General features: G+C 37.4%; 2 protein-coding genes across 2 annotated transcripts; both read right to left on the reverse strand.

Annotated features, from left to right (window-relative positions):
• Positions 1 to 70: 70 nt before the first annotated feature.
• LOC146139446 (cap-specific mRNA (nucleoside-2'-O-)-methyltransferase 1-like) lies at positions 71 to 17,854 on the reverse strand. Its single transcript, XM_083391855.1, has 20 exons — positions 17,733 to 17,854; positions 17,105 to 17,151; positions 16,776 to 16,863; positions 16,378 to 16,415; positions 15,976 to 16,122; positions 14,507 to 14,644; positions 13,571 to 13,642; positions 12,340 to 12,495; positions 10,268 to 10,454; positions 8,863 to 8,981; positions 7,765 to 7,994; positions 6,290 to 6,472; positions 5,534 to 5,590; positions 4,932 to 5,193; positions 4,110 to 4,232; positions 3,611 to 3,702; positions 2,888 to 3,004; positions 2,383 to 2,498; positions 2,109 to 2,217; positions 71 to 1,153 (listed from the first exon to the last, which is right to left on the reverse strand). The coding sequence occupies exons 1-20, from the start codon at positions 17,806 to 17,808 to the stop codon at positions 1,018 to 1,020; spliced, it is 2,493 nt and encodes an 830-aa protein (XP_083247981.1). The 5' UTR covers positions 17,809 to 17,854; the 3' UTR covers positions 71 to 1,017.
• On the reverse strand, positions 17,853 to 22,698 carry LOC146139447 (serine/threonine-protein phosphatase 6 regulatory ankyrin repeat subunit C-like). The gene has a single exon (XM_083391854.1). The coding sequence runs from the start codon at positions 22,644 to 22,646 to the stop codon at positions 19,317 to 19,319; it is 3,330 nt and encodes a 1,109-aa protein (XP_083247980.1). The 5' UTR covers positions 22,647 to 22,698; the 3' UTR covers positions 17,853 to 19,316.
• Between the last annotated feature and the right edge of the window lie 204 nt (positions 22,699 to 22,902).

Genomic DNA, 22,902 nt, shown 5'->3' on the forward strand with positions numbered 1-22,902 from the left:
CCATAACGATTTTAATCAGCTAGGCTTAACAATTTGATGTGTACAAGAGGGCAAAATAGAGGCAGACAAGATCATTGAACGGGATTTATTTAAAAATCAAATAAGGAGATTTCCATACGAAAAGCACAGTCAAACTGCGATTAAAGAGCAGTAATATTGGTAATGCCATCCACTTGGAGCAGAAAAGGCTTTAAGTAGTTGTGGTATAACTAAGCAGCACCGTTATTGTTTGCACTTTTGGTTGCCAGTTACCTCAGGAAATGGTTTGTGCCACAACTGCATGGAGTACAGTTCAATTTACAGCGGGTTGTAAAAAAGGTTATTATTATATGAACATTTACAGCATTTGACTGAAAAAAATGGCACACAGTTGCTCGTGAAATGCATACAACACTTCGGCTGCCTTAAATTCTAATTACTAAAGTGATTAGTGATTACCTTATATTGTCAACGCTTGTCGTACATAATAATAATGGAAAATCAACTTGCGTTTCATTAAGCCTACTGTCCAAAATAATGAAATGCAGTCCATATAACGAAAAAAACACAACTTGGGGACATTTGAAACTTTCAAATTTGTTTCTTGTCTTTACGTAAGGTCCCAACTGGAAAAATACAATTGAAGAAAACATTTTAAATCAATAAAGGTGTCAAGAGCCTACACCAGGGTGGAAAAATTTTGAGCGACGTGACCAAAATTTAAAAATCAGATTCGCATAAAATAAATAAAAGCTTATAAAATGGATCAAATTTGTACGATCACGTAAGAGTGGGCTTGGGGGGCCACGACACAATATTTTTAATAACTGTGAACAAATGAAGAACATAATTTTGATATTACTCTTGAAATAGAAGTGCCACAACAAAAAACTTATCAAAGAGCCGCAGTTTGACCACGTCTGGTCTGGAAGAAACTGACCAGGTCGCTTATTTTAGGCGTTGTTTCAAGAGAGACATATCTTAACAACTTCAGTGCATAGTAGTGGACTTTCGCAACGCGACCATCCCTCATGCGCGTCAGTGTGCAGTGTGTGACGTCACGAACTGACACAGCTGGTCGGCGGACAGCAGATCCGCACGGTGGCGCTCCTGGTCGCGGTGAACTTTGACCCCTTCGCCCCACGACCAGTGGACACGCGTCGATGCACACAGCCTGAACCACACAGGTTATCATATTCAAACAACATCCTCGAAAATGATATATGGAAGCAAAGATATTAGAAATTATTTCTTTTATCGAACAAAACCAAAAAAAGAAATCAATAAACAATTAGAGATAGACCGATGTATCGGTAAATGTTGGCCGATATCTTAGTACGATAATATAATATAATTTTTCCTGTACAACAAACGACCTTTTTCACAAAAAAATTGGGTTTTTAGCATCACGCCAAGTTAATATGCAAAATAATAGTTTAATAATTAAAAAAAGTATCAATAAAAATATAAAAGCCATAATATTTGATAAAAGCGACATTTCGCAATTTACAGACGTTTCAGCAATAACTCGTGCCATCATCAGTAATATCTTTTTAATACCTAGCGCTACGCATTGACCCATACATCGCCTTTTTTTTCCTTTCTTTTTACGTTTTATCGCTTTTATCTTCACTTGATTTTTACACTGATGATGGCATGAGTTATTGCTGAAACGTCTGTAAATTGCGAAGTGTCGCTTTTATCAAATATTATGGCTTTTATATTTTTATTGAAGTTAGTAAAAAACCCGTGTATTGTGTTCTAAAAAAAAGTATATAAAAAATTATAAAAAATCGTGTATCGGTCAAAAAAGTGATATCGGCCGATCTATATAAAGAACCTTAGTAATCAAAGCAGTATTAACCAGCGTTTAGTAATACTGGGAAGTGAAATCGTTTCAAAACTTAATTGAAATGTTTTGAAAAATTTGGAAACATCCATTTTGGCATTTTAATGACAATCAGTTTTCTTAATAACATAAAAGAAAATCAAAACAGACCGCAAACCAGCCTACTCGGTAACTGGCAACGACCGCGATAGGCAAAGAGTATATACTTGCTTTAAACGTTCCCACATTTTACTAAATTTGTGAAAATATTATTCTGAAGCATAGATCAAATCGAACTTACTGGTAATTTGCGTTAAAGTCGGGAGGGCATTCGAACACCGACTGACGGGTACGTTCGTTAAAAAAGTACTTCTTTTTCTGCGACCTGCTGAATGCCATCGACCACGGATCTGCAAACAAAAAGTTGTTTAGTAACTTATCCTGTAACATTTATAGGGCCAACTTTTTGATAATAAAATCGGATAAAAAGGTTGTAAAGCCAGTTTTACGGGAATTAGTCGAAAGGAAAAAGTGGCTTTTTGTAGCGCCGACAACCTTACAAAGAAATCAGTAACCTTTTGAAACTCTGATGAAGGTGATTCCTGATGGAACGAAACAGGCTTCGGTATCAGCAATGTTGCAGCACACCCTGGGCACCATTCCACCGCCCTTGATGCGCTTCATAGACAAACTGCATGTAGAAGGTTAAAATAGTGTCAAAAAATTGGATAACATTTTAGGAAAACCAAAACTTAAAACTGAACCATCCATCGGACAGGTAGATGAATCATTCAACCACAACAAAAACAGCACACATTCGTGCGTAAAGCTACTAAAATTTCTTCAATTCTAGACCGAATGTTTTTTCACATGCTACAGTATGGACTTTATTTTCAAAACAACGATAAGTATAAACAACTGGTTTTGGGTGACGACATTGAGAAGCGGAATTACTTTAACATTTGTTTGATCTAATAATCGGTATGCTGCTAAACAAGAGTAGTTCTGGCGAACCCAGAAGAATTTCCTTATCTATCCAGTTTGCGCGTTTAACAAAAAGATGTAAAAAGCGATGCTTACCGTTCGAAAACTTGTTGGATTTCTTCGAGTCTATGGATCTGCTTGGGTCGTATAACGCTTAAATAATGCAAGGTCGGTTTGGTGATCGCCTTTATGAACATTGCGATGCATTGAGCCCTGGAACGTAAAACATAACGGTACAAACTGGTCAGTTGTTAGTATACAGTGGGGAAAATAATTTATATCAACAAACCAGGGAATTATAGAAAGAGAGTGAGTGTAACAAGCCAGCTGAATTGCAATTAGAGGGTTGAAACACAATTTTTAGTCTTTATAGACCTAAAATTCAATCGCTCGACAATTTTTGAGTATATATAAACAAAACCGTATATATGTCGTTGTCAACATAATTAAATACATTTTTTATTATTTCTAACGGCACTTTCAAAACACAGAGCTCAAGCTGGACATTTTTTTTTGACGTACAAATGTTGAATACATTTGATGAATATCGCATTTTTTCCCATAAAATACATTTACAAACCCTCAGTCAACAACAACAAAAAGTGCTAAATGTTAAAAAATGTAAAGTTAAAATTTAATTTACGACCGCCGTTAAAATGGAAGAGGGCATCATTGCCCGCAATTTTTTGGCGCCTTCAGTTTAAAATACAATGTTTATCATAATCGTGTCATATTCGGCGCTCGAAAAAAAAATGTATGCGGGCTCCCATGCAACTTTATCACTTCGTATATATGATTGCAATCTACTGAAATATTCACCTTTCCGAGAAGTTTCGCTCGCTGATATTTTCGCCGGCCAACACCAACCCGTCCACCACGTGGAGCGCACAAGAGCGACGCTGGGCCTTGCCCTAAAATCAACAAAGAAAAAAAATATATTTTTAACACCGAGCAGTCTTTTATAAATGAAAAGGTTATGTTAAAAAAAGACCAGCGATTGACTATAAGGGGTTCTTAAACTGGGGTCCATGGTAAGTTAAAATTTTAGTGTTTATTTGAAAAGAAATTCGTTCTATTTTCTTGAATGTATTTGGACTTTATTTTAGTTTCATATTTGTTTTGCCGACAACAGCAGGTGTCGTAGGTCTACTTGTTATATGACGTGGTTTCCGAAAAAATAGTGCCGAACCTGGTCCACGCGAACCAAAAGCATTGGAGTCCGCGCTAAAAAAGCCAAAGAACCACCGCTAAATGGCCATCAACATGGCAATTTCGGCCATTCGTTTCAAAATTAAAACCCGCGTAAAAGTTTACTCGCCTCGCCCCGCAATTCGTCGACAATCTCGACTTCGAGGATCGTGTCACGTGGTATCGAGCACTTCAGCTGGGTCAGGTTCGACCACTTGTGGGCGCGCTGGTTCCAGTAGAACACGTAGGAGCCCTGCGGGGTTAAAAAGTGGGAACTTATAGGAGTGCTTGTGATGAATTTATCACAACTATAAGCGGAAAATCTTTAGGTGGACGCAGCAAGCGCTTTCATAAATTGAAGAATTTTAGGAGGAAAGAAAGTTTTACCACTACGGAAAAAAATACCCCTATTACATTTAAGAGCTATTTTGTTGGATGGGAAATAGCTGAAAGGCTGGCAGAACATCACCAGATCACCTAAAGTGAAGGGTATTTCTATACAAAACCCTTAGCCAGTCCAAACAGTGCGATGTTAATTGTACAAACAAAGGGAAAGTTTCAAGCAAAAAGACTTGCACGCATGACAAAAGAACAACACGCAAAACATGTTAAAATGAATCATGTTTGATCCGATTTTCAACCGATTTTGAGGAACGACATTGAGAACAACATATTTAATTAGTGTTTATTTTTGGTCGACAAGAATTTTTCTATTCTTAAAATCATATGGCGACGATGAAAAACGATTCAACTAATTATTATTATCAGTTTAAAAGTCAAAATCGGAAATATTTTACTTTATAGTTACTATCGATTTTCCCGATCTAAAAAAAAACAACAAGAAAAAGCAGAAAAAATTGTTTTTGAAAATAATCCAGGTCCCAAGCGCGCAAGTACCCTTTACAGTCCCACCTACCCCTACCCTCCAAATAACAAAAAAACGACGACTCACCCCCAGACTTATGATGACGCTGCTGTTTGCCGCTGTGACGACACACTTGTAGTTGTAGACTCGCTCCAGCGTCTTGGTGTTGTCAGCCTTGAGAAGTTCAGGGGGTCGCGTGAAAAGAGCAGGGGGGTCGTCCTGGCCGGTCAGGCGCCGGAAGATGGAGGCCGGGTCGCTCTTGACCGGCGCCGAACGCGGCCGGTCGGGAATTCCCCACAGGTTCATGCACTGGGTGCGGATGTCGCCCTGCGTCGTCTCGATAAGGTTTCTGCGTCCGAATATTTCGACAAGATAAAAGAGTGACACTGTGGTAATTGGGCATGGGGCTTAGTGGTCTCTGTTGTGCTTTTTATAGGCATTTTATATTTGGATCCATCTCTGCGAAAATATTGAAAATAATCTAATAAAACAAACTAACTCTTGTGGGAGTATAAACATTAAACAAGTAGATAAGTTTAAAGTCTCGAGAGAAATACAGGTTCAGACTTAAGTCAAATGGAATATATATTGCGCTTAAATCGTGGGTACCCTTGATGAGAGTATATAATTCCACTGTCGATTACAATAAAAAATCGTCCAGTTTAAAAGTGAGTGCAAACACAACACACCTGTCTTTGGTGAAAGCATGGATCTTCGCGAGCGCTTTGCACTGCTGTTCGGCAAGGCTAAAAACAAAGTTAAACAGTTAAATATAGTGTGTTGAGATATGACTATAAGCTCTTCTGAATGTCAAATTTACAACACAGTAACCTTTTATCGTCAAGTCTAATGGAAAACACTTGGAATTTATAAGCCTAACACTTTACCATTATAACGCAAGAATTTCTACGAGTGTACAAAAATGTCGGGACAACAAACTATTAGTTTAAACACGTTAAAAATATCCTTCGTAAAGTTAGGTTAGGACATCCTAATAAAAAAAAACAGATCTGCATATCAAAAACATAATATTTTTTTTCGTTTTCATCCAATAAGGTGATTCCACAAATATATGCTGCGTCTGTTAGCGATTTTGGACGGAGTCTCGTGATATTTGATGAGATGCAAGGCGGATAAAGGCATGTGAATAAACGTGAAATGCGAAAATGTCAACCGACTAAATTCCCGAACCTGTTCAACGTTGTCTTCTACACAAAAATAGGGCTAAAAATGTTTGATAAAAACTCACTGTTTTATGATTTAGTTTAGGTGACGCTTTGCAAAAAACAAACACAATCCACACTGCGCAGTATGCTGCAATAGCAAGTCAAATGAATAAACAATCCATATTTTATCTTCATTAAGGCAATAGGATGGGGAGAAAAATAATTAACCCCGCGGGCTGCAATTTTGATTTATAGGGCTCTCATTGCAAGTATATCTACCTTTCATTGGACTGCTTCAGGTAGCGAACGAACTCGACGTCTTCCGACAGGATCTCGAAGGGCACCACTTCAGTGACGTCACGATCGGTGTCTTTGAGGTCGTTGAGGGTTTCGTTGACGTCCATCAAGTAGTTGCCGATGCGTCGCTGCTGGCTGTCGCGGTAGCCCTCGCATACCACGTACCTGCACAACAAACAGTTAACGTTACGTCATGTCACGTTACGTTGCGTTACTCACGCCAATTGTGAGTTAGAGTTTATTCCCGAAATGTTCACTGCTTTGCGAGAGTCTCTTCTTGAAATGTATTGATTTTTACGCATTTTAGAGTTGTCAAAGATAGGTGTTATTAGCATAGCTGTGATTAAGTTCGTATTCCTTCTTATATTTTTAATTCAGTAAAAATATGAATTTCGAATTACTGCCGGCTTACATTTCTACGCATTACAGCGAAAATTGCAAAATATCACAACAGGCGAATTCTCGAAAAAAATGATTTTTTGGCAAAATTTTCCGAAAAATTGATTTTTAGGCAACCTTAATGCACGGCATTTCTTCACTAATCTTTTGGACATTCCCTATTTTTATAGCCGAAGGTAAATGTTTCGAAAAACATAACTTTTCATAGACGTTAAAGTCTGAACAACCCTAGCGTATATGAGCATATAAGCAAGCTTTGCTACATAAAAAAATCATCTTTTTATCTGATTTTATACACGTACAAATGTTTAAATAAGGAACTGGGCTGTGGTCGTTAAAACAAATAAATAAAACTCTCAACCTATAGGTATCGCGGTAGCCCATGCATAGCAAGCAGATTACGTTATTCCTAGAACGTTATGCTTATCCGTTTAGCTACACCAGTGTAAAACATATTAATCCATTGGCGATAAACAGTTTTCTCACTAGGCACAAAAAATTAGGAAGATTAGAGATTATACAATGCCATTCCAAAACGATTTGACAGGTCGAAGATTAGTGTTCGCAACATCTGTGCGTGAAGGGCTTATTTGTTTAGCAACCAAATCGAAGATTTAGTTTTAATTCGCAGGAATCGTTTTTTTTTTTTTTTGAAGAAAAAACACGCGCATTTTTAAGGTAATTTATTTTAGATTTTTTTCTGAATTTTAACTTTATTTTTCTGACAAAATTAAGGAATTTAAGGGACGTAACAGAAGTGCAATAAGCGTTATTTTGTCTTAAACAGAAGGCTTTTTGCTAAAAGAATTGTTTTTCGAATCGAAAACCGTTTTTTTTTCGAGCTATCTACAATACCTACACCGCTACACGTGTGGTAATTATCCTTACAACTCTTGCTTAAAACTCTCAAGTTTAATAAAATCGATAGGCCACGCTTTCACGGTCTGTATTCATACTGAAAATCAAAATCAAGCGAGCTTTTGCCCTGCGCGAGGTTTCCGTCCTCACTAAAGTTCACCTTAGGACGCCCCAAAAAATAACGCCTAAAGAAAACTTGCCTCTCCGAGTTGGCGGGTCGACTTGTGACCGGCTTAAAGATGGCGACTCGCTCGAAGGCGATCCTTAGGAGGAAAACGAGTCCTGCCGAGAAGGGAGTGAATAGGTCGAAGGTTTTGCACACGAAGCATCCTTCCTCCCGGAGGATGGAAAGAGCGCATGCGAACTGACAGAGGAGGAGTTGCTTGGTGAGGATCTCCTGAAGGTTCTCCTGGCCCTCCACTGAGAAGCCCTGGAGAAAAGAAGAAGATGAAAGTTCTCCGGTATGCGATTTGGGGAACACCTTGTATCGATGATTTTAAGATTTTTAGTCTTGGTGTGATATTAAAATTCACTTTTTAAAACTGTGTGAACAGCACCGCGGCTTATTTTAATTAAAGAAGATGTTTTAAATTGGGTATAGGGAGGTATTAGTAATACGACATGACAGGACTTTATCCGGAAACTCAATGCAATTTATTAGTGAAGTTTTTGTAATTTGGTAAGTTTTCATTTCTTTTTTTTCGCGTGTTATAATTTATTTTCACTTTTTAAAACTTTGCAGCAAGAACAAGGTACAAATACGGATTACTGTTTAAATCTTAAGACAGGGTCATTTCTAAGCTACTTTTACTATTATTCATTCAATGGCTAAAGTTGTAAGGTTAGAATGCAACAGCTAGACTTTCATAACCGCGACCAGGCCAAGTAAAATAATGCCCTGGCGCCTGGACGACCATAAAATAAATAGTGTCATTGAAACCGCGTAAAAATAACTGATTGGACGACCCTGATTACAAAAACTAAAAAAACTAATTTTAAACCATTGGTTAATTCCGAGTAAAAAAAAACACAACAGTATAAATGTCATAGTCAAGAGTCAACACAATAACCAATATTTGTTTCACTAAGGTACTGTTAAAACACCTAATTAAAGTAGCACAACAAATAAATCAAAAGACTATTCTAAAACATCTGAAACACACAGGATTTTAACAGAATTTTTAAAAACACATGGGATTTTTTTTTGAAAGTATCAATATCTGATTAATTCCAAGATATTCAAGATTGATTGAAGAGAGATTTTTTGCAACCCTATATATATGACAAAAAAGCCTTACCCCGTCGGCCATCACGAAGTGGACACCCTCGTCACCCGTGTTGTCCAGCACGAATCGTTGGAACTCTTCCAAGTTTTCACCCTTCATAATGTCGCCTGTACCGTCCTTGCCGCCGACCCCTGCAGCGAAATATCCCTGTTATAGCATATAAGAACGTTATATGCTATAAACTGAGGCTAGAAGTATAGGGCGCACTTAAACAATTCCACAAAAATTAACCGGTTAAAAAACGGCAAGCGCCCGCCCTTATTATTTTTTTTTCTGTGACTTGGCGGAACGCTGTGTTTTTAAATAACCTGGGCAATTTATAAAACTTGTGTATACTATTCATCCCAAATGTAATTCTAATTTAAGTTTAGATCACAAAAATGCTACTTTGTTCAACGGCGCATTTAAGCACATCAGTAGATTTTTTGGCCCTTATTGCCAAACTGCGCAAAGCAGAACGCACAATTTTGGGTATGAATCTTTGCCAAAACATTTCAACGACAATAAAATAAATAAGTAATTAAAATAAATATAACAAAATGTTTTTTGTATTAGTTGTATCAGAGTAAAACCACAAGTTTTCTCGAAACTAAACATCGTCTGGTTTTCGCGTTAGACCTATTTAACCATTAAAGTTCACCAATAAGGGCCCAGCAAACACTACTGGAGTGCGTGGTATTTAAAAGGCGCATGTCTGACCGTTTTGGTAGCGGGACTTTTCAGTGTGTAAGGGTCACGGCGACGTCTGTCAAATGACATTCGTGGTTTCATCTAGGTTTCTAGTTATCGTGATTAACAAAAGACCTTTTATAGAGACAGCAAATTGTGAGCTAGAGGATATAAAATATCTCGGCGACAAATCCAAGTTGCTAGTTTTTCATAATGGCGTCTATGGCTGGGTTTGGGCGAACAAAGCATAATCGACTGAACTGTTTATAAGTACGCGCGTTAGTGTTAGTGTACAACTGTACAGTGTACAATAAATGTATCTATGTCAGTGGTTGGGTCGCCGTTTAATTTAAACCATCATGGAAATGAGCAAACTCGATCGGTAGTTGTCCAAAAAGCTCGTTGCTTTAGCCCAGTGTTTCTTAACCCATTGTTGGTGAACAAAATTCGATCGCCGACAGTAGTAGTTCACAAGGTTACATCTATTGATATTGGTTTTAAAATGATTGCTCAATACTTTGCAGAAGCAATACGAACACAAGGCTCAAATCAACTAAATTTCAACTCATTTAAGCCAATGTGTTAACGTTTTGTTCGCTTAAATTAGAAAAATTAAAAGAGAATTGGGTTGCCAAATCTTCGCTGTTAAACTTACGCTAAGTATTTTGGTCGCCGCGTAAAAAGGTTGAAAAACCTGATCCATAACCTTGTGTGAACCGTTACGGTGGTAGAGATAACGAAAACTTACCGTAGTGGGGTTCGAACAGCTCCGAGTCGGCGGCAAAGAAGTCGTTCAGCTTGAAGTCGTTGCCGCCCTTAAGGGTGAAGCCGAAGCCCTTGGCCCTCCACTTCTTGCGCCAAAGCACGTACTCCGAGAAACCGCCCGGGCCTGCGCATATGTCGGCGAAGTAAAGCAGCTGGTTGGACTGCAAGCCCTGAAAACATGGCGTTTACAAAAAAATTAGTGTCCTGTTAACTTGCACGAAGTTTGGCAGTTGAATCTGCTGCAGGTCCTGTTATAACGACACTTTTTTCACTAAAACTGCAGAGGTATTAGGAAACGGAGACGCTAGTTAAGCTGTGAACCGCCTAAAAAAGGCCTTTTTGACAAGTAAACTAGTTCGCCCACTTTTACGTTTTTTAGCTATACGAGAGAACTCTGCTTAACTGCTTTGTATTGCCGTAACACTATTTTTAACAAACTCTTAGACCAATTGTAAAACAGTGATATATCGAAACTAAACAAGCGCTAAGAGTTTCAGCGGAAATACTTCAAAACCACTTTGTTTGGAGGTTCATTGTGATTTGCGAAGAGTACTTCGGTTTTGCTAAGGTTGACATCCTTTAAAAGTTATAAAAGCCACTTTTTGCAATTAGCCAAGTGAATAGCAAACCTTTTTGTACAACATTAACATAGTAATGTTCTTTAATTATGTGATGTAATTTGACAGGCCGTAGGTTTAATCGACAGGCACAACAGTTGTCACGCAGAACTTTCCAGCAACTTATTTTCACATTTGTATACGGGCGCATCGGTTTTAAGCTGTTTGGTCTAAAATTGACATATTCGCAAAATCAAGAATCACCAAAAATATGAGAAAATTTCATTAAATTCCGCACATTTTAAAATTATAACTTCCACTTGTATCAGCTGCTGTACATATTGGGAAAACATTATAAATAATTTAAGTCAAACGATCTTGTTGTGTATTCACTCACGTGGTCATAACTTCTCAAGAGAATGAAATGTAAACGATGCTGTGTAATAAACAAACAGCTGTAAAAAAACAGTAAAATAAACGACATCGCAGTCAACATTTACACATTTGACTTAACATATAATTTTAACAATTTTCGGGCTCGAGCATCAAGAATAAGGTATAGGCCCTCGCAAATCACCAAAAAAAACAGTAAACTAAATTAATTACTAATTGTGTAAAACAGCAGTGTTCGATATTTACAACAAAACCTTACCAAACTACAAAGCGAATGACGTAGGCTGTAAATGCAGCTAGGCACTGATACCGAGTAATGAGAACATTTCTTGGTATAGTTAACGTCATGTGCGACATCTTACAATAAACGTCATGCGCACTCGCATTTTAATATCTTTCCATTAAAAAAACGTCAGTCTACAACAATAGGTCATCATGACACCGGGAAGTAAAAAAATGTGTCGAAATCCGAGAAAGATCAAACAACGGAAACTAACAGCCGGGAAATCAATCATCATACTGACGTCACTGCAACAAGTCGAGGCATATTTGCGTATTCCTGTTTTACGTCACGGATGGGATTACAACGGTTAAAAAATAACTTGGCGAATTTATATTTTTAACATTGGAGCGTAATGGCTGGAAGTTGTACTTTGTTCGAAATAAATAAAAAATTATTTAAAGCGCTTTTAAAAACTTCTTATTCTGTATGGGACTCAAATTTTACATTTTAAATAATTTTCTGTTTTTAGGGCGTTTCTTGGCTTTCTCTATTTTGTGTTTTCGACAATAACCATTTATCACTATTCGAGTCTACAAAATTATGAAAACTTTGTACATGCTTGGCTTTTACCAATGTAACGTAAAAATCGTGTAAATTTATATTCACCTTGACAAGATTGCCAACGACATGGATGTTGCACGAGGCAGTTTTTGCATTTAATTTAACTCGAAGGGTAAATTGCACTAACTAAAGTTTAATGAATTTATGGTTTTAATTCGAAAAAACTGAGATCGGGTGAATCCACCACGACAGGAGTGTGGCAATTTGTAAACCATGAACGTCCGATAGAAATACTTTTACCGAACAAAGCGAAAAACTTACTTTTGGCGAGGTGAACATGTAGCCGAAGCAATGATCCATGTTGGCCATCTTCATGGCGGCGCGATTGAGGAAGATTCCGCCTTTTATGATCTCGTACGGATTTGAACGCGTCCGCGCTTTCCGCATTTCAGGACCTTCGAGGTCGTCGAAGATTGTCTGTTCAAATTTAAATGTTTAACTTTGAGACAGTGTTCCTTAGTCTATGGGTCTTCCCGAAAAGTATGTCACCGTCATTTTTTTAGACGGCGAACATAGTAAGACCACATCGTTAGATTTGAGTAGATTGTCCCTGGACAAGATTGCACAAAAATTTGACCGAATTGTTGAAGAAATTAATTCAAGGCCCCACTACGTGATAAACTTGATTGTTATGTTTGTTGTCTCATTTGTGTTTATTCACATTAGTTTTACAAACTGTCCGTTAAATTAAAATGGTCCTTAAAACGTTATGCACCGTATGTTGCGTTGGTCGCATAAAAAATCAAATATTTGATGTAAATCGATGTTTGTTGACTAAATAATCTAAAAAAACGCTTTTTACCACTTCAAACAATACTAATAAAACTATAATTTTGCTGCAGCCAATCAATACTGTTGCTGCTCTAGAATAGATTGTTTTAAAATCTAAACAAAGAAACTTAATCAGTATAATCTCATTAATTTTTGCGATTTTTAACGTGGACGGCTACAAATGGTGCTAACTAATAAACTGTATAATATATACTATATAGTTTTTGCATAAATTGTGTTTTCTTAATGTCGAGTTGTCGACTATACTTCCCTAAATGTCGATCATAAAAATATTTTCAAGGTCATGTTTTATATTTACGACCTGAAATCAATGAGAATCTACAGGTAAATTTAATCCATATTTCTTACATTTCTAAGCGCGTGGTTTTGGTAAATGTTTCAACTTTGGTAACTGTTAGGCTTTGAGTGAGAAAGTATTGGGCAAAAAACAAGCGTTAATTTAGAAGCATAAGGATAAGGCATTTATCCATTCGGTCGAATTTAAATAGCTATAGTATCTATCCCTATTGAAAAAAAACAGTGCAAAAATACTGATTTATAGTTTAACAGTAAGGTGGCAAACAATTCGAAATCTTGCAGCCTTTAAAAGATATGTATAACCAAACCATCAACGGCCTTAACGCTGCTTGAAGGTGCGTACCTATAGAAGTATGCAAATGCGACACCTGCGCTAGTTGTGTGGCATTTGAAAAAAACTTACTTTGCATGTAAGGACCGTCTGCAGAGCTTTGTGATCACAAAAGTGCGTTTCGTCATCGATTCGAAGTTTTCTCTGATAAAACAAAAAATAAAAATATATAATAATGTTATTGCGTGGGGATTTGGAAAACTACGACATCGCTTTTTTTTAAAAAGGCTGTTTTTCTATTTCAACATATAACTAATAAACGTAAGTACACCAAATGATGATCGAATAAGTCCTTAAATAATATATGTATAGCAGCACAGCATGGATCAGTTTAAGAGACTTAGACCAGATTTCATTAAAGAATTCGGATTGTAGATCGCTTGCAAACTTCTGGTAATTTACAGAATACTGCATATAAAAAAGCAAAAGAATAACAAAGCCCAATAAGCTGGATGTCCCATACATGCATAGAGGAATTCAGTTGTTCACAGGAGTGCTTACATGAGTTTATATGTGTGTAACTGAGTAGCATATTTAAGTTTTGGTAACTAATAGTTTATTTTTGATAACGAGAAAAAATTGAGTGTCACATTTCAGTAAGTTCTTCTTAATGAGCCAATTAGTTTTGTAATTCCGACTAACAGCTTCTATAATAAAACGTTCATATTATTATTAACCCAAACTGATTGATAAATAACTGTTTATCACCTCTAGGCCAGTATTTTGCTGAATCGCGTTTTTGCTAAAGAACTGTCAGAGTCCTAAATCGCACTCATCAAACGAAATCTAAGTAATTTACAGAAAGATTTCATTATTCAGGGGAGGCTGAGCACCCAAAGTTTTTGCTGAAGGTCCCTGAGCACCCTAAGCACCCCAACCTACTCTCTCTATGTTTTAATCAAAACATCTATTTTGAATTTGAGTTTTGTTAAGTATAAAAATGTTTCTTTTAACTCCCAACAATGGTACTTGCTGGCCCAACTTTGAGCCACTGTTTTTTTTACTTACTTTTCCCTCCTGTATCCAGTCAACAAGTTCATCATCGTCGGGAATTTCCCCTGTATAGTTTGGCATCCAACTGACCTCTTCGTGAGCAGAAGGAGCTTTCTCGTCGGTCCAATCAACAACAACCTCTTGGTCCAAGGCCTTTAAAGAAAAAACAAAGGATTACTTGGTAATTCAGTTAAAGGAATAAAATGAAAGATGTCTCCTGCAATCCTTGAACTTAAAAAAATCTTAAACAGCTGCTTTTTTATTTTCTAACTGGATATTTAACATATTATAAAAGTCAAACATCATAAAAAATATTGTAAAAAAAACAGGATTTTTGCATACATGCCTCATAAACAAAATAATTAAAAACACATGACAATGTTATGAATTGCTCAACAATACATACTTGACAATTACAAAAATTTCACGTATTCTAGCAATAAAATTACGTCACAATTAAGCGATAACGCTCATAATTATGCAATGACAGGTTGTTTACTTTTCTATGCGGCAACATGCTGAGCTGCGTATTTACTTGAAAGGAAATGACTCAAAACACATAATAAGCAGGCAACAAAAACGCGAACTCCAGTGATAAGCAAGTTAACACTATAACAAAATAGGGCTGTTAGGCTCCCATAAAAAACATTTTGCCAAAAAAAAAAACCTATCGCAAAGTTCGATTTTAACATTGTTAGTACAGGTTGTAAGTCTAAACCTTAAATTTATTTGTTAATGGGTACTGTTTCCATAAAATTTTGTTGTTGCACCAAGGATTTAATTAGCATTAGGGAATAACTTCTCTTTTATGTAATGTAGCATTGCACTCAGGCTACTATTAAATGAGCCACAGGAAACACTAGTTTGATTCTTGGGCTCCTTGTTAACCATTGTATACTAATATTAGTAATAAGAATAACTTAATAAAAGTTTTTTGAAGTATTGTGTATCATATCACAGTACTAATATTACAAGACCTTGTAGAATGTTGCCATTCAAAGCAGAGGGCATACACACATTACCAAAAACCATGCTACTTAAAAATTCACAACATCTAAAACACTTGCGTAACCAAACTTGAATCTTATTGACTATAGACAGTAGACAGGCAGTAAAATTGTTAAATCCATTGACACACAGTAAATTTGTTAAATTTGACAAACAGTAAAATTGATAAATCCATTGACACCCAGTAAATTCGATAAAATTTGACAAACAGTAAATTTGATATATCCAAGAGAAAAGTTGCTGACAAGTGAGAACATTTAAGTTCTTCTAAAATCATATTGATATTGCATTACAGTTTTCAGCGCACTATTTGACAAGTGGTAATTAACCTACCCATTCAAGCAAAGCCTATATTGATTACGATGGACATTGGCAAGAAATCAGAAATAGTGGTGTGATTACACAACAGGAGACAAAGAAAGTGCAACATATCCAGTGACGAATTGTGTAATCTGGATTACAAAGGCCACCCTCACCTTTATTGTAAGGCCCAGACCTCGGCGACCTTTTTGTTGCGAGGCCTCCACAATGTTCACTCGCCCCTGGCTTGACTTGCCAAGTCCGGTGCCCGGCTTGTAGCCCATCTTCGACATCATGTTGCTGGCAAAATTGCTGTAGTTACCCTGAAAAAAGTTGATTTTCAATATTAACATTTTTTTCAATAAACAGGTGTTAAAATTATGGATTCCTAGCTATTAAGGTGATTGTTTATGAAAATGATAAAAATGGCTGTAAAATGCCTTTTTAAAACAATTACCTATAAACAAACTGGTTGAATGGGTGACTAAATTTATAAGGTTTACAATTGTTTTGAGCAAAAAGTCATAGTTAGGGTAATTTTAACTCAACTTTATATGGCTAATTTTTTTAATCCTTACCAGCTGCTGCATTTTGGCCATTTCTTCCTGTTGTTCTTCTGTAATACAAACATAATTAAAAACAGAATTCAAAAATAGGCATTAGCAATAAATTTCAAATAAAATACCAGTAAAAACTTTTAACAACATTAGAGTATTGTTTCTAACCATTGCTCCTCCATTAAAGTAACTTATTTTAGACTGTTTAATGTGCACTTAATGATACAATTTCTTATATATATATATATAAATGGTATTATATTAGTTTTTGGTTATATACCATTTATCATAGGACACAAAGTGACAAAACAATCATAAAACTTGACTTTAACTAACATACAATGAAGTCTCATCATGATAAACTATAATGAAATCAATTCATAGAAAATAAAATGAAACAAAAACAATGGTTTACTTACGTTTAATTTTCTTTGGTGGACTTTCATTGAATTCCCTTCCATCCCCTGATTCACTGCTTGACAGGGTATTTGCATTGCTTCCATATTCCTGAAAATATCAGGGGGAAGTTAACAAAGATGGATATTGTAGATATATACCTAAATTAAACAAAAAATGCAGATCAACAGATATTCTGTAATGAGGCTACATACATTTCTACTGAACAATGAGGTTAATATATTCAGTAATTAGAGTGACCTTTCTCCGGCAACACAACCATTTACTTAGAACCATTCAGCTTTTAATTAACAAGAAACTAATTTAAATATATAGTATGTTAGGGTCTTACAAACTTCCTTTTCCTTTCATCAGATACTTGATTGAAACTTCCATAATCTGTAAATGTAGTAAAATATAATTTGAGGCAGAGTATATTTAATTTGTCCAATTATATTATTGAATTATTGATTTAGCATGTTGGTTTACTCAATAGTTTTATTATCTTTTGGGTAAAATTGACATAAAGCTGCATATATCCTTTGCTTTGTTTTACAAACAACATATAAACCCTGATCGAGTATATATAATTGTCTTTTGCAAACATCCAAAATATGTAATTGCATATGGCGTTCCGCAAATATTTCATGTTTTTTTCTATTTAGGTGTCTGAAATCCTAAAAAATTTGGATAGGCATGTAGAATTATCATCAATTGTCCTACAATCTGCAGTGCAGCAAGGCATAGTTGAAATTTTTCAAGGGAATTAAGGCCATATTTTAATTTAATTCAAATTTGAAGTTATGTGAGAGAAACAAGCCTCTTAGTTCTACCTTGAAAAACAAGAGCAGTCTGACTAACTATTTTCAATACTGTTTAGTTTGTTAAAGTGGAATTTATATTTCAACTTTGTTGTATCGTTGAACAGACTAAAACCAAATTGTAATAAAAATAAAAACTTCAAGTTTTATAGTGCTTACAATTAGCTGTGTCTGGTTCCTCATTAGAGTCAGATTCGTCAGAACTTGACTCCGTCTGGCTTGTTGATGAAGCCATAAGTCCAGTAAGTTACAAAATTGCTAGTTCCCTATTTTCTGAGACTAACACAAAGCAATTAATTATGTTCACATGAACTACAAAGTGATGGAATACAAAAACATTTGTAATGCTGATGGAAAAGTTGACAACGGTTGGAATTTTCGATGAAGTAGCATCACCAAATGAAGCAAATCACAAAAGTGGAACAAGGTGCAAAATTTATAGAAAAGGGCTGCAATTGTTTTTGTGGGTATTAAAAAAATACAGCATTTATTTCATCATAACCTTGTAGCCTTGAGGAAGTTATCTAGTAACAGTTTGCAACCCTTACAAATTAAGCAAAAAGAGATAAACTTTTGAACATTCAGCATATTAAAGGTCAGGCAAAAAGTTACAATGGCGACACCACATTATGTTCAAGTAAATTTTCCACAATCGCAACAACACTGAACCGATTTGGAATATATATAACATAGCAAACGCTATTAGGTGATGACACAGTGCAATGTGAGCTGTGAATATTTATTAATTCTGACAAATTTTCCTAATGACAAAAGAAACCTTTAAATTTTTTTTAGAAATACTTTCAGGCGCAGAGCTTTAAATTAACATAGTTGACCCAAAAATGAAGTTAATGAAAGCACCCGAATCAGAAGATACATTGCAACATACAATCACGCACAATTGTAATAACGATTTGAACAAAAGTTGCTCATATAGAAATAATTTTTTGTCAGTAGGGTGCCTATTTAAACACAACGGAAATAAATCAGGATTTTAAATAATTAAGCACATAGGATATTCAGACAAGGATGAAACAAGATGAAATCAATAAAAAAACAGTACCAACAGTAGTTACAGGACTTAATATGTAACCAAAGCTATTACAATTGAAATAGCTTTTTAAAAGAAAATAGAATACCAGGTGTGGTGTTAACAACGTTTTTCATCAATCACAAAAATCAGCAAATAAATCAAAAAAAAACAATAAAATGTTCCCAAAAATCCCTGCACATACAACAACTTTGGACCGGATGTAAAAGTTGAGACATTTCAAAGGAAAACAAAAATTAGAGCTAGAACTGCGAATTGTACAAAAAAGGCAAGGCAGGAACTTTATTTTGTTCTAGCGCAAAGAATCATACAAAACATCTTCTTTATCATTATAACAAGCAGTTGGGCAACAACTTTTGAGAGAAATTTATTAAGGTTTTGAACTAAGACTTTGGGTATATAATGCAGAACGGCAACAAAAGCTTTCATAAACTTAAAAAGTGCATTTTAAACCATTTGTAGAGAAGCACAACAAAAATTATAATTTATATAATATAAAAAAAATATTCACATCAGAAATTACTGTACATGTGAGTTGTAATTTGAAAAATGTAATTGTGCTTATTTAAGTGGAAGCGACCCAGAAGACAATTTATCATACTGGATCATTAAGATAAAACTTCTGGCTTGTGTTCAGGATCTCCCAAAAACACAGTCTTTAAATGACCATTTTATAGTTGTAAAATTCCAAGCTAGTAGGTTTCATTGTCGCTATCATCTTGTGTTTCCTCCGTTGGTTTTTCATCTGGAATATTGTCAGCTGTGTTTTCACTTTCAGACGATGCCTTGTAATTTATTTTGTAGTTTGGGGCAGAAATCGACCCCTGGCTTCTACGACACGACTCAAGACTGGCACGAATGCTGCTCATGTCAAATGAATTCTGACCACTAGAAGAGCTGGCAAACTTTATCATAATGGTAATAAGCATGTCAAGACAGTCTGCGACGTTGTTGTTAGGGGCGCAGGCCAATGCAGGTGTTAAGCCATTGCAGTCGGCAGTTTCCACATTTGATCCTTTCTCTAACAGCTTTAAAGTGACAAGAGTGAGACCTTTTTTGGCTGCAATGTGTAGGGCAATCTGACCGGAGTTGTTTTGTGCGTTGATGATGTTCATATCTTCGATGCCTTCTAAAAGTGCAAGAGCACATGGCTCATTTTCATTTATGCACGCCAAGTGCAAGGCATTATTGTTTTCAACGTCAACCAGGGCGCAATCGGCTTTAAAGGACAGGAGCATTTCAACAGATGAGTCGTGACCCAGTGATGAAGCCAACATCAAAGGTGACTGTCCTTGGGTGTCAGTACAGTCAACATCTGCACTGTGTGAAAGCAGAAAGTGAGCACTATCGGTGTAGTCGTTTAGAATGCAAGTGTGCAGCGGAGATCTTCCCTTTTTGTCCTTAAGGTTGACAATCTCTTCTCCCAGGGTTTCCACCAACCTTTCAGCACAGGCCTCGTTGTCATTGTACACAGCACAGTGGAGTGGCGTGGAAGGTGACCCCTCAAACTTGAGGAAGGAATCGTGCAACAAGATTGCATCAACACACGGTTCTTGCCCTTCAAAGGATGCGTAATGCAAGGGCGTGTAACCATAACGGTCGATAACATTGACAGTGTTGGTGATTTCCAACAGGTTTTCCAGCATTCCCAGATTGCCCCTAATGGCTGCAAAGTGAAGAACTGTACGACCATCGTGGGTTCTGGCAGCTATGGGATCACTGAAATTTGTGGGATTGATGCTGCTTGACGTCGTTGAATCGCTGCTGTTAGAAAAGCGAGCCCTCACTGGTTTCTGTTGCTGTTGTGCATGGTGTATAAGATTTCGCAGGATGTCTTCACGTCCGACAGCAGCAGCCCTATGCAATGCATTGCAACCAAACTTATCTACTGGCCAGACCAAGGCATTCCTTGCCATCAGAAAATCAGCAGCGGTGAGGTGCCCATTTGTGACACAATGCATCAAGGGTGTACATTTGTCTTTATCTCTGCCATTAACAAACTTTCCAATGCCGTTGTTGTCCACTGATTGGTCTAACATAGCGCCTTCAATTAAGAGCTGCATGCAGTGGATGTGGCCATAGCTCGCGGCAGCGTGTAGAGCTGTTCTCTTGCTCTTGGTGTTCCTCTGTGTTACGCAAGCACCCTGCATTTGTAATGCCCTCATACACTCAGCATTGCCCTGGAATGCGGCCAGCTCCAATGGGGTTCTGCCTTCTGCATCAGCCAAGTCAAGGTTTAAAAGCAACTCTGCTAAGTGAAGTACAGTGGCAACATGGCCATAGTAGGATGCAAGATGAAGTGGAGAAGGAATGTTAGAGCCGCTGACATGAGTTGTCTTCAGAATAGCAGAATCAGCTTCAACCAGCAGCTTGACAACTGTGTCGTGACCGCAAGCAGCTGCAAAGTGTAGAGATGTGTAACCGGCACTGTCACTTGCTAACACGTTTACTCCCCTTTCAAGCAGCAATTCTACACAACCACCATTGGCATCAGATGAGGCAGCGTGGTGAAGAAGGGTCCTTCCGTCCTTGTCCGGAAAATTCAAATCCTTATCAGCATCTTCACGCCTGGTTATACTACTAATTAACCTTCTTGCACATTCTCGCCTTGCAGCACTTAGGGCATAATGGAGCGGAGTGCGTCCAGTTTTGTCTAATTGAGTTAGCAGGGACATGCTCTCAATCGATGACAAGAACACATCAAGACATTCCAATGATCCACCACATGCAGCATGGTGAAAACAGGACCTTCCCTCTTCATCACATATCCCAATAACATCAGCAGAAGACAGACCTGTATCTTCAGAGGCGTGGGCACTCAACAACTTGCGGCAGCAATTAACATGGCCCTTTAAAGCTGCCCAGTGAATGGCAAGCTTTCCACCGGAGCCATGTTTTGAAGGATCTGCGCCAGCCTCAAGCAGTGTTGTCACCAGTAGCTCGTGGCCATGTCTTGCCGCAACATGCAATGCACTGTTGCCCTGGAAATCCAATATATCAGCCCTTGCTCCACTTTCAAGTAAAGAATGTGACCTTGTGAATCTACCATGTACTGCGGTCATGTGAAGGGGCGTCTTGCCTTCCTTGTTTTGCACATTGACATTAGCTCCATTGTTGACGAGCAGTTCAAGGCAAAGTGCACCGTGAGCGGAAGCAGCAGCATGATGAAGTGAGTTGCATCCTTGATCATTAGATATGTTGGGGTCTGCACCGGCTTGAAGCAACTCGTGAACGACACAATCCTGGCCATTAAAACAGGCAAGATGAAGTGGTGTGCATTTCTGGGCGTTTTGTGTGTTGATGTCAAAACCAAGGTCAAGCAGCATCTTGACAGCGGAGGTCTGTCCTGCGGCCGCTGCAGCATGCATAGGCGTGTCACCACACCGTTTATCCTTGCAGTGAATCTCAGCACCCTGTGACACAAGAACCTTGATGATCTCGGTATGGCCCATGTATGCCGCCCAGTGAATGGCTCGACGTTCTTGTCGATCGTAGGCGTGAATGTTGGCACCATGTTTGATGAGTAGGTTGACGATGTTGAGGTGGCCATTAAATGCGGCGTGATGAAGTGCTTGGCGACCTGCGCGATCAGAAAAGTTCAAGTTGCTAAGATGCGGAATGAGCAGCTCGGCACATGACAGGGCGTCGTTGGCAGCTGCCACGTGCAGCGGTGACTGCCACAGTTTATCTCTTGCATTCACGTCAGCTTGATGCTTTAAAAGAGCACTGACAGCATCATCCGAACGTGATGCACAAGCCCTGTGTAGAGGTGTCAGCCACCTGGAATCCTTTGCATTAATCCTGGCTCCACTTAAAATGAGAAGGTTGATGATGTCAGCATCGCCCAAGTACGCTGCTGCGTGAAGCGGAGATCGCCGCTCTGTGTCCTGACAATTGACATCTTCTTTTTTGTAGATTAGCGACCTCACCTCATCTGCATCGCCTCCGAATATAGCTTGCACCAAAGGTGGCTCGTCGCTTAGACTTGATATTATCGATTGAGAACCAAGAAATGAATGCATGACATTTGTTAAGCAAATTCAGTTTTATTAATGAAAAATTTTATCTTGTTTAACAAAGTGTATCTAAAAAGTAAATAAAACAAAAATATAAAGTAAACGGCCAAGAATTAGATATGTATATTTAAAGATATAGTAGTGTCAGTGCCAAAAACACCACATTAAACTATGTTGTTACAGTCAGAGTTTTGCTCAATATTACAATCTATAATCCTCCTGAAGATTAAATATAGAGCTATATATTAATCCAACTAAAAAA

This window comes from Ascidiella aspersa, chromosome 6 (assembly GCF_963924565.1).
Source record: "Ascidiella aspersa chromosome 6, kaAscAspe10.2, whole genome shotgun sequence".
NCBI classification, from domain to species: domain Eukaryota; kingdom Metazoa; phylum Chordata; class Ascidiacea; order Phlebobranchia; family Ascidiidae; genus Ascidiella; species Ascidiella aspersa.

Coding starts and splice junctions, on each gene's coding strand:
- LOC146139447 (XM_083391854.1), bottom strand. CDS start 22,646: ATGCATTCATTTCTTGGTTCTCAATCGATAATATCAAGTCTAAGCGAC.
- LOC146139446 (XM_083391855.1), bottom strand. CDS start 17,808: ATGGCTTCATCAACAAGCCAGACGGAGTCAAGTTCTGACGAATCTGAC. Junction 16,864..17,104: donor ATGAAAGGAAAAGGAAGTTT/GTAAGACCCTAA, acceptor TGATATTTTCAG/GAATATGGAAGCAATGCAAA. Junction 16,123..16,377: donor TGGCCAAAATGCAGCAGCTG/GTAAGGATTAAA, acceptor AACTTTTTTCAG/GGTAACTACAGCAATTTTGC.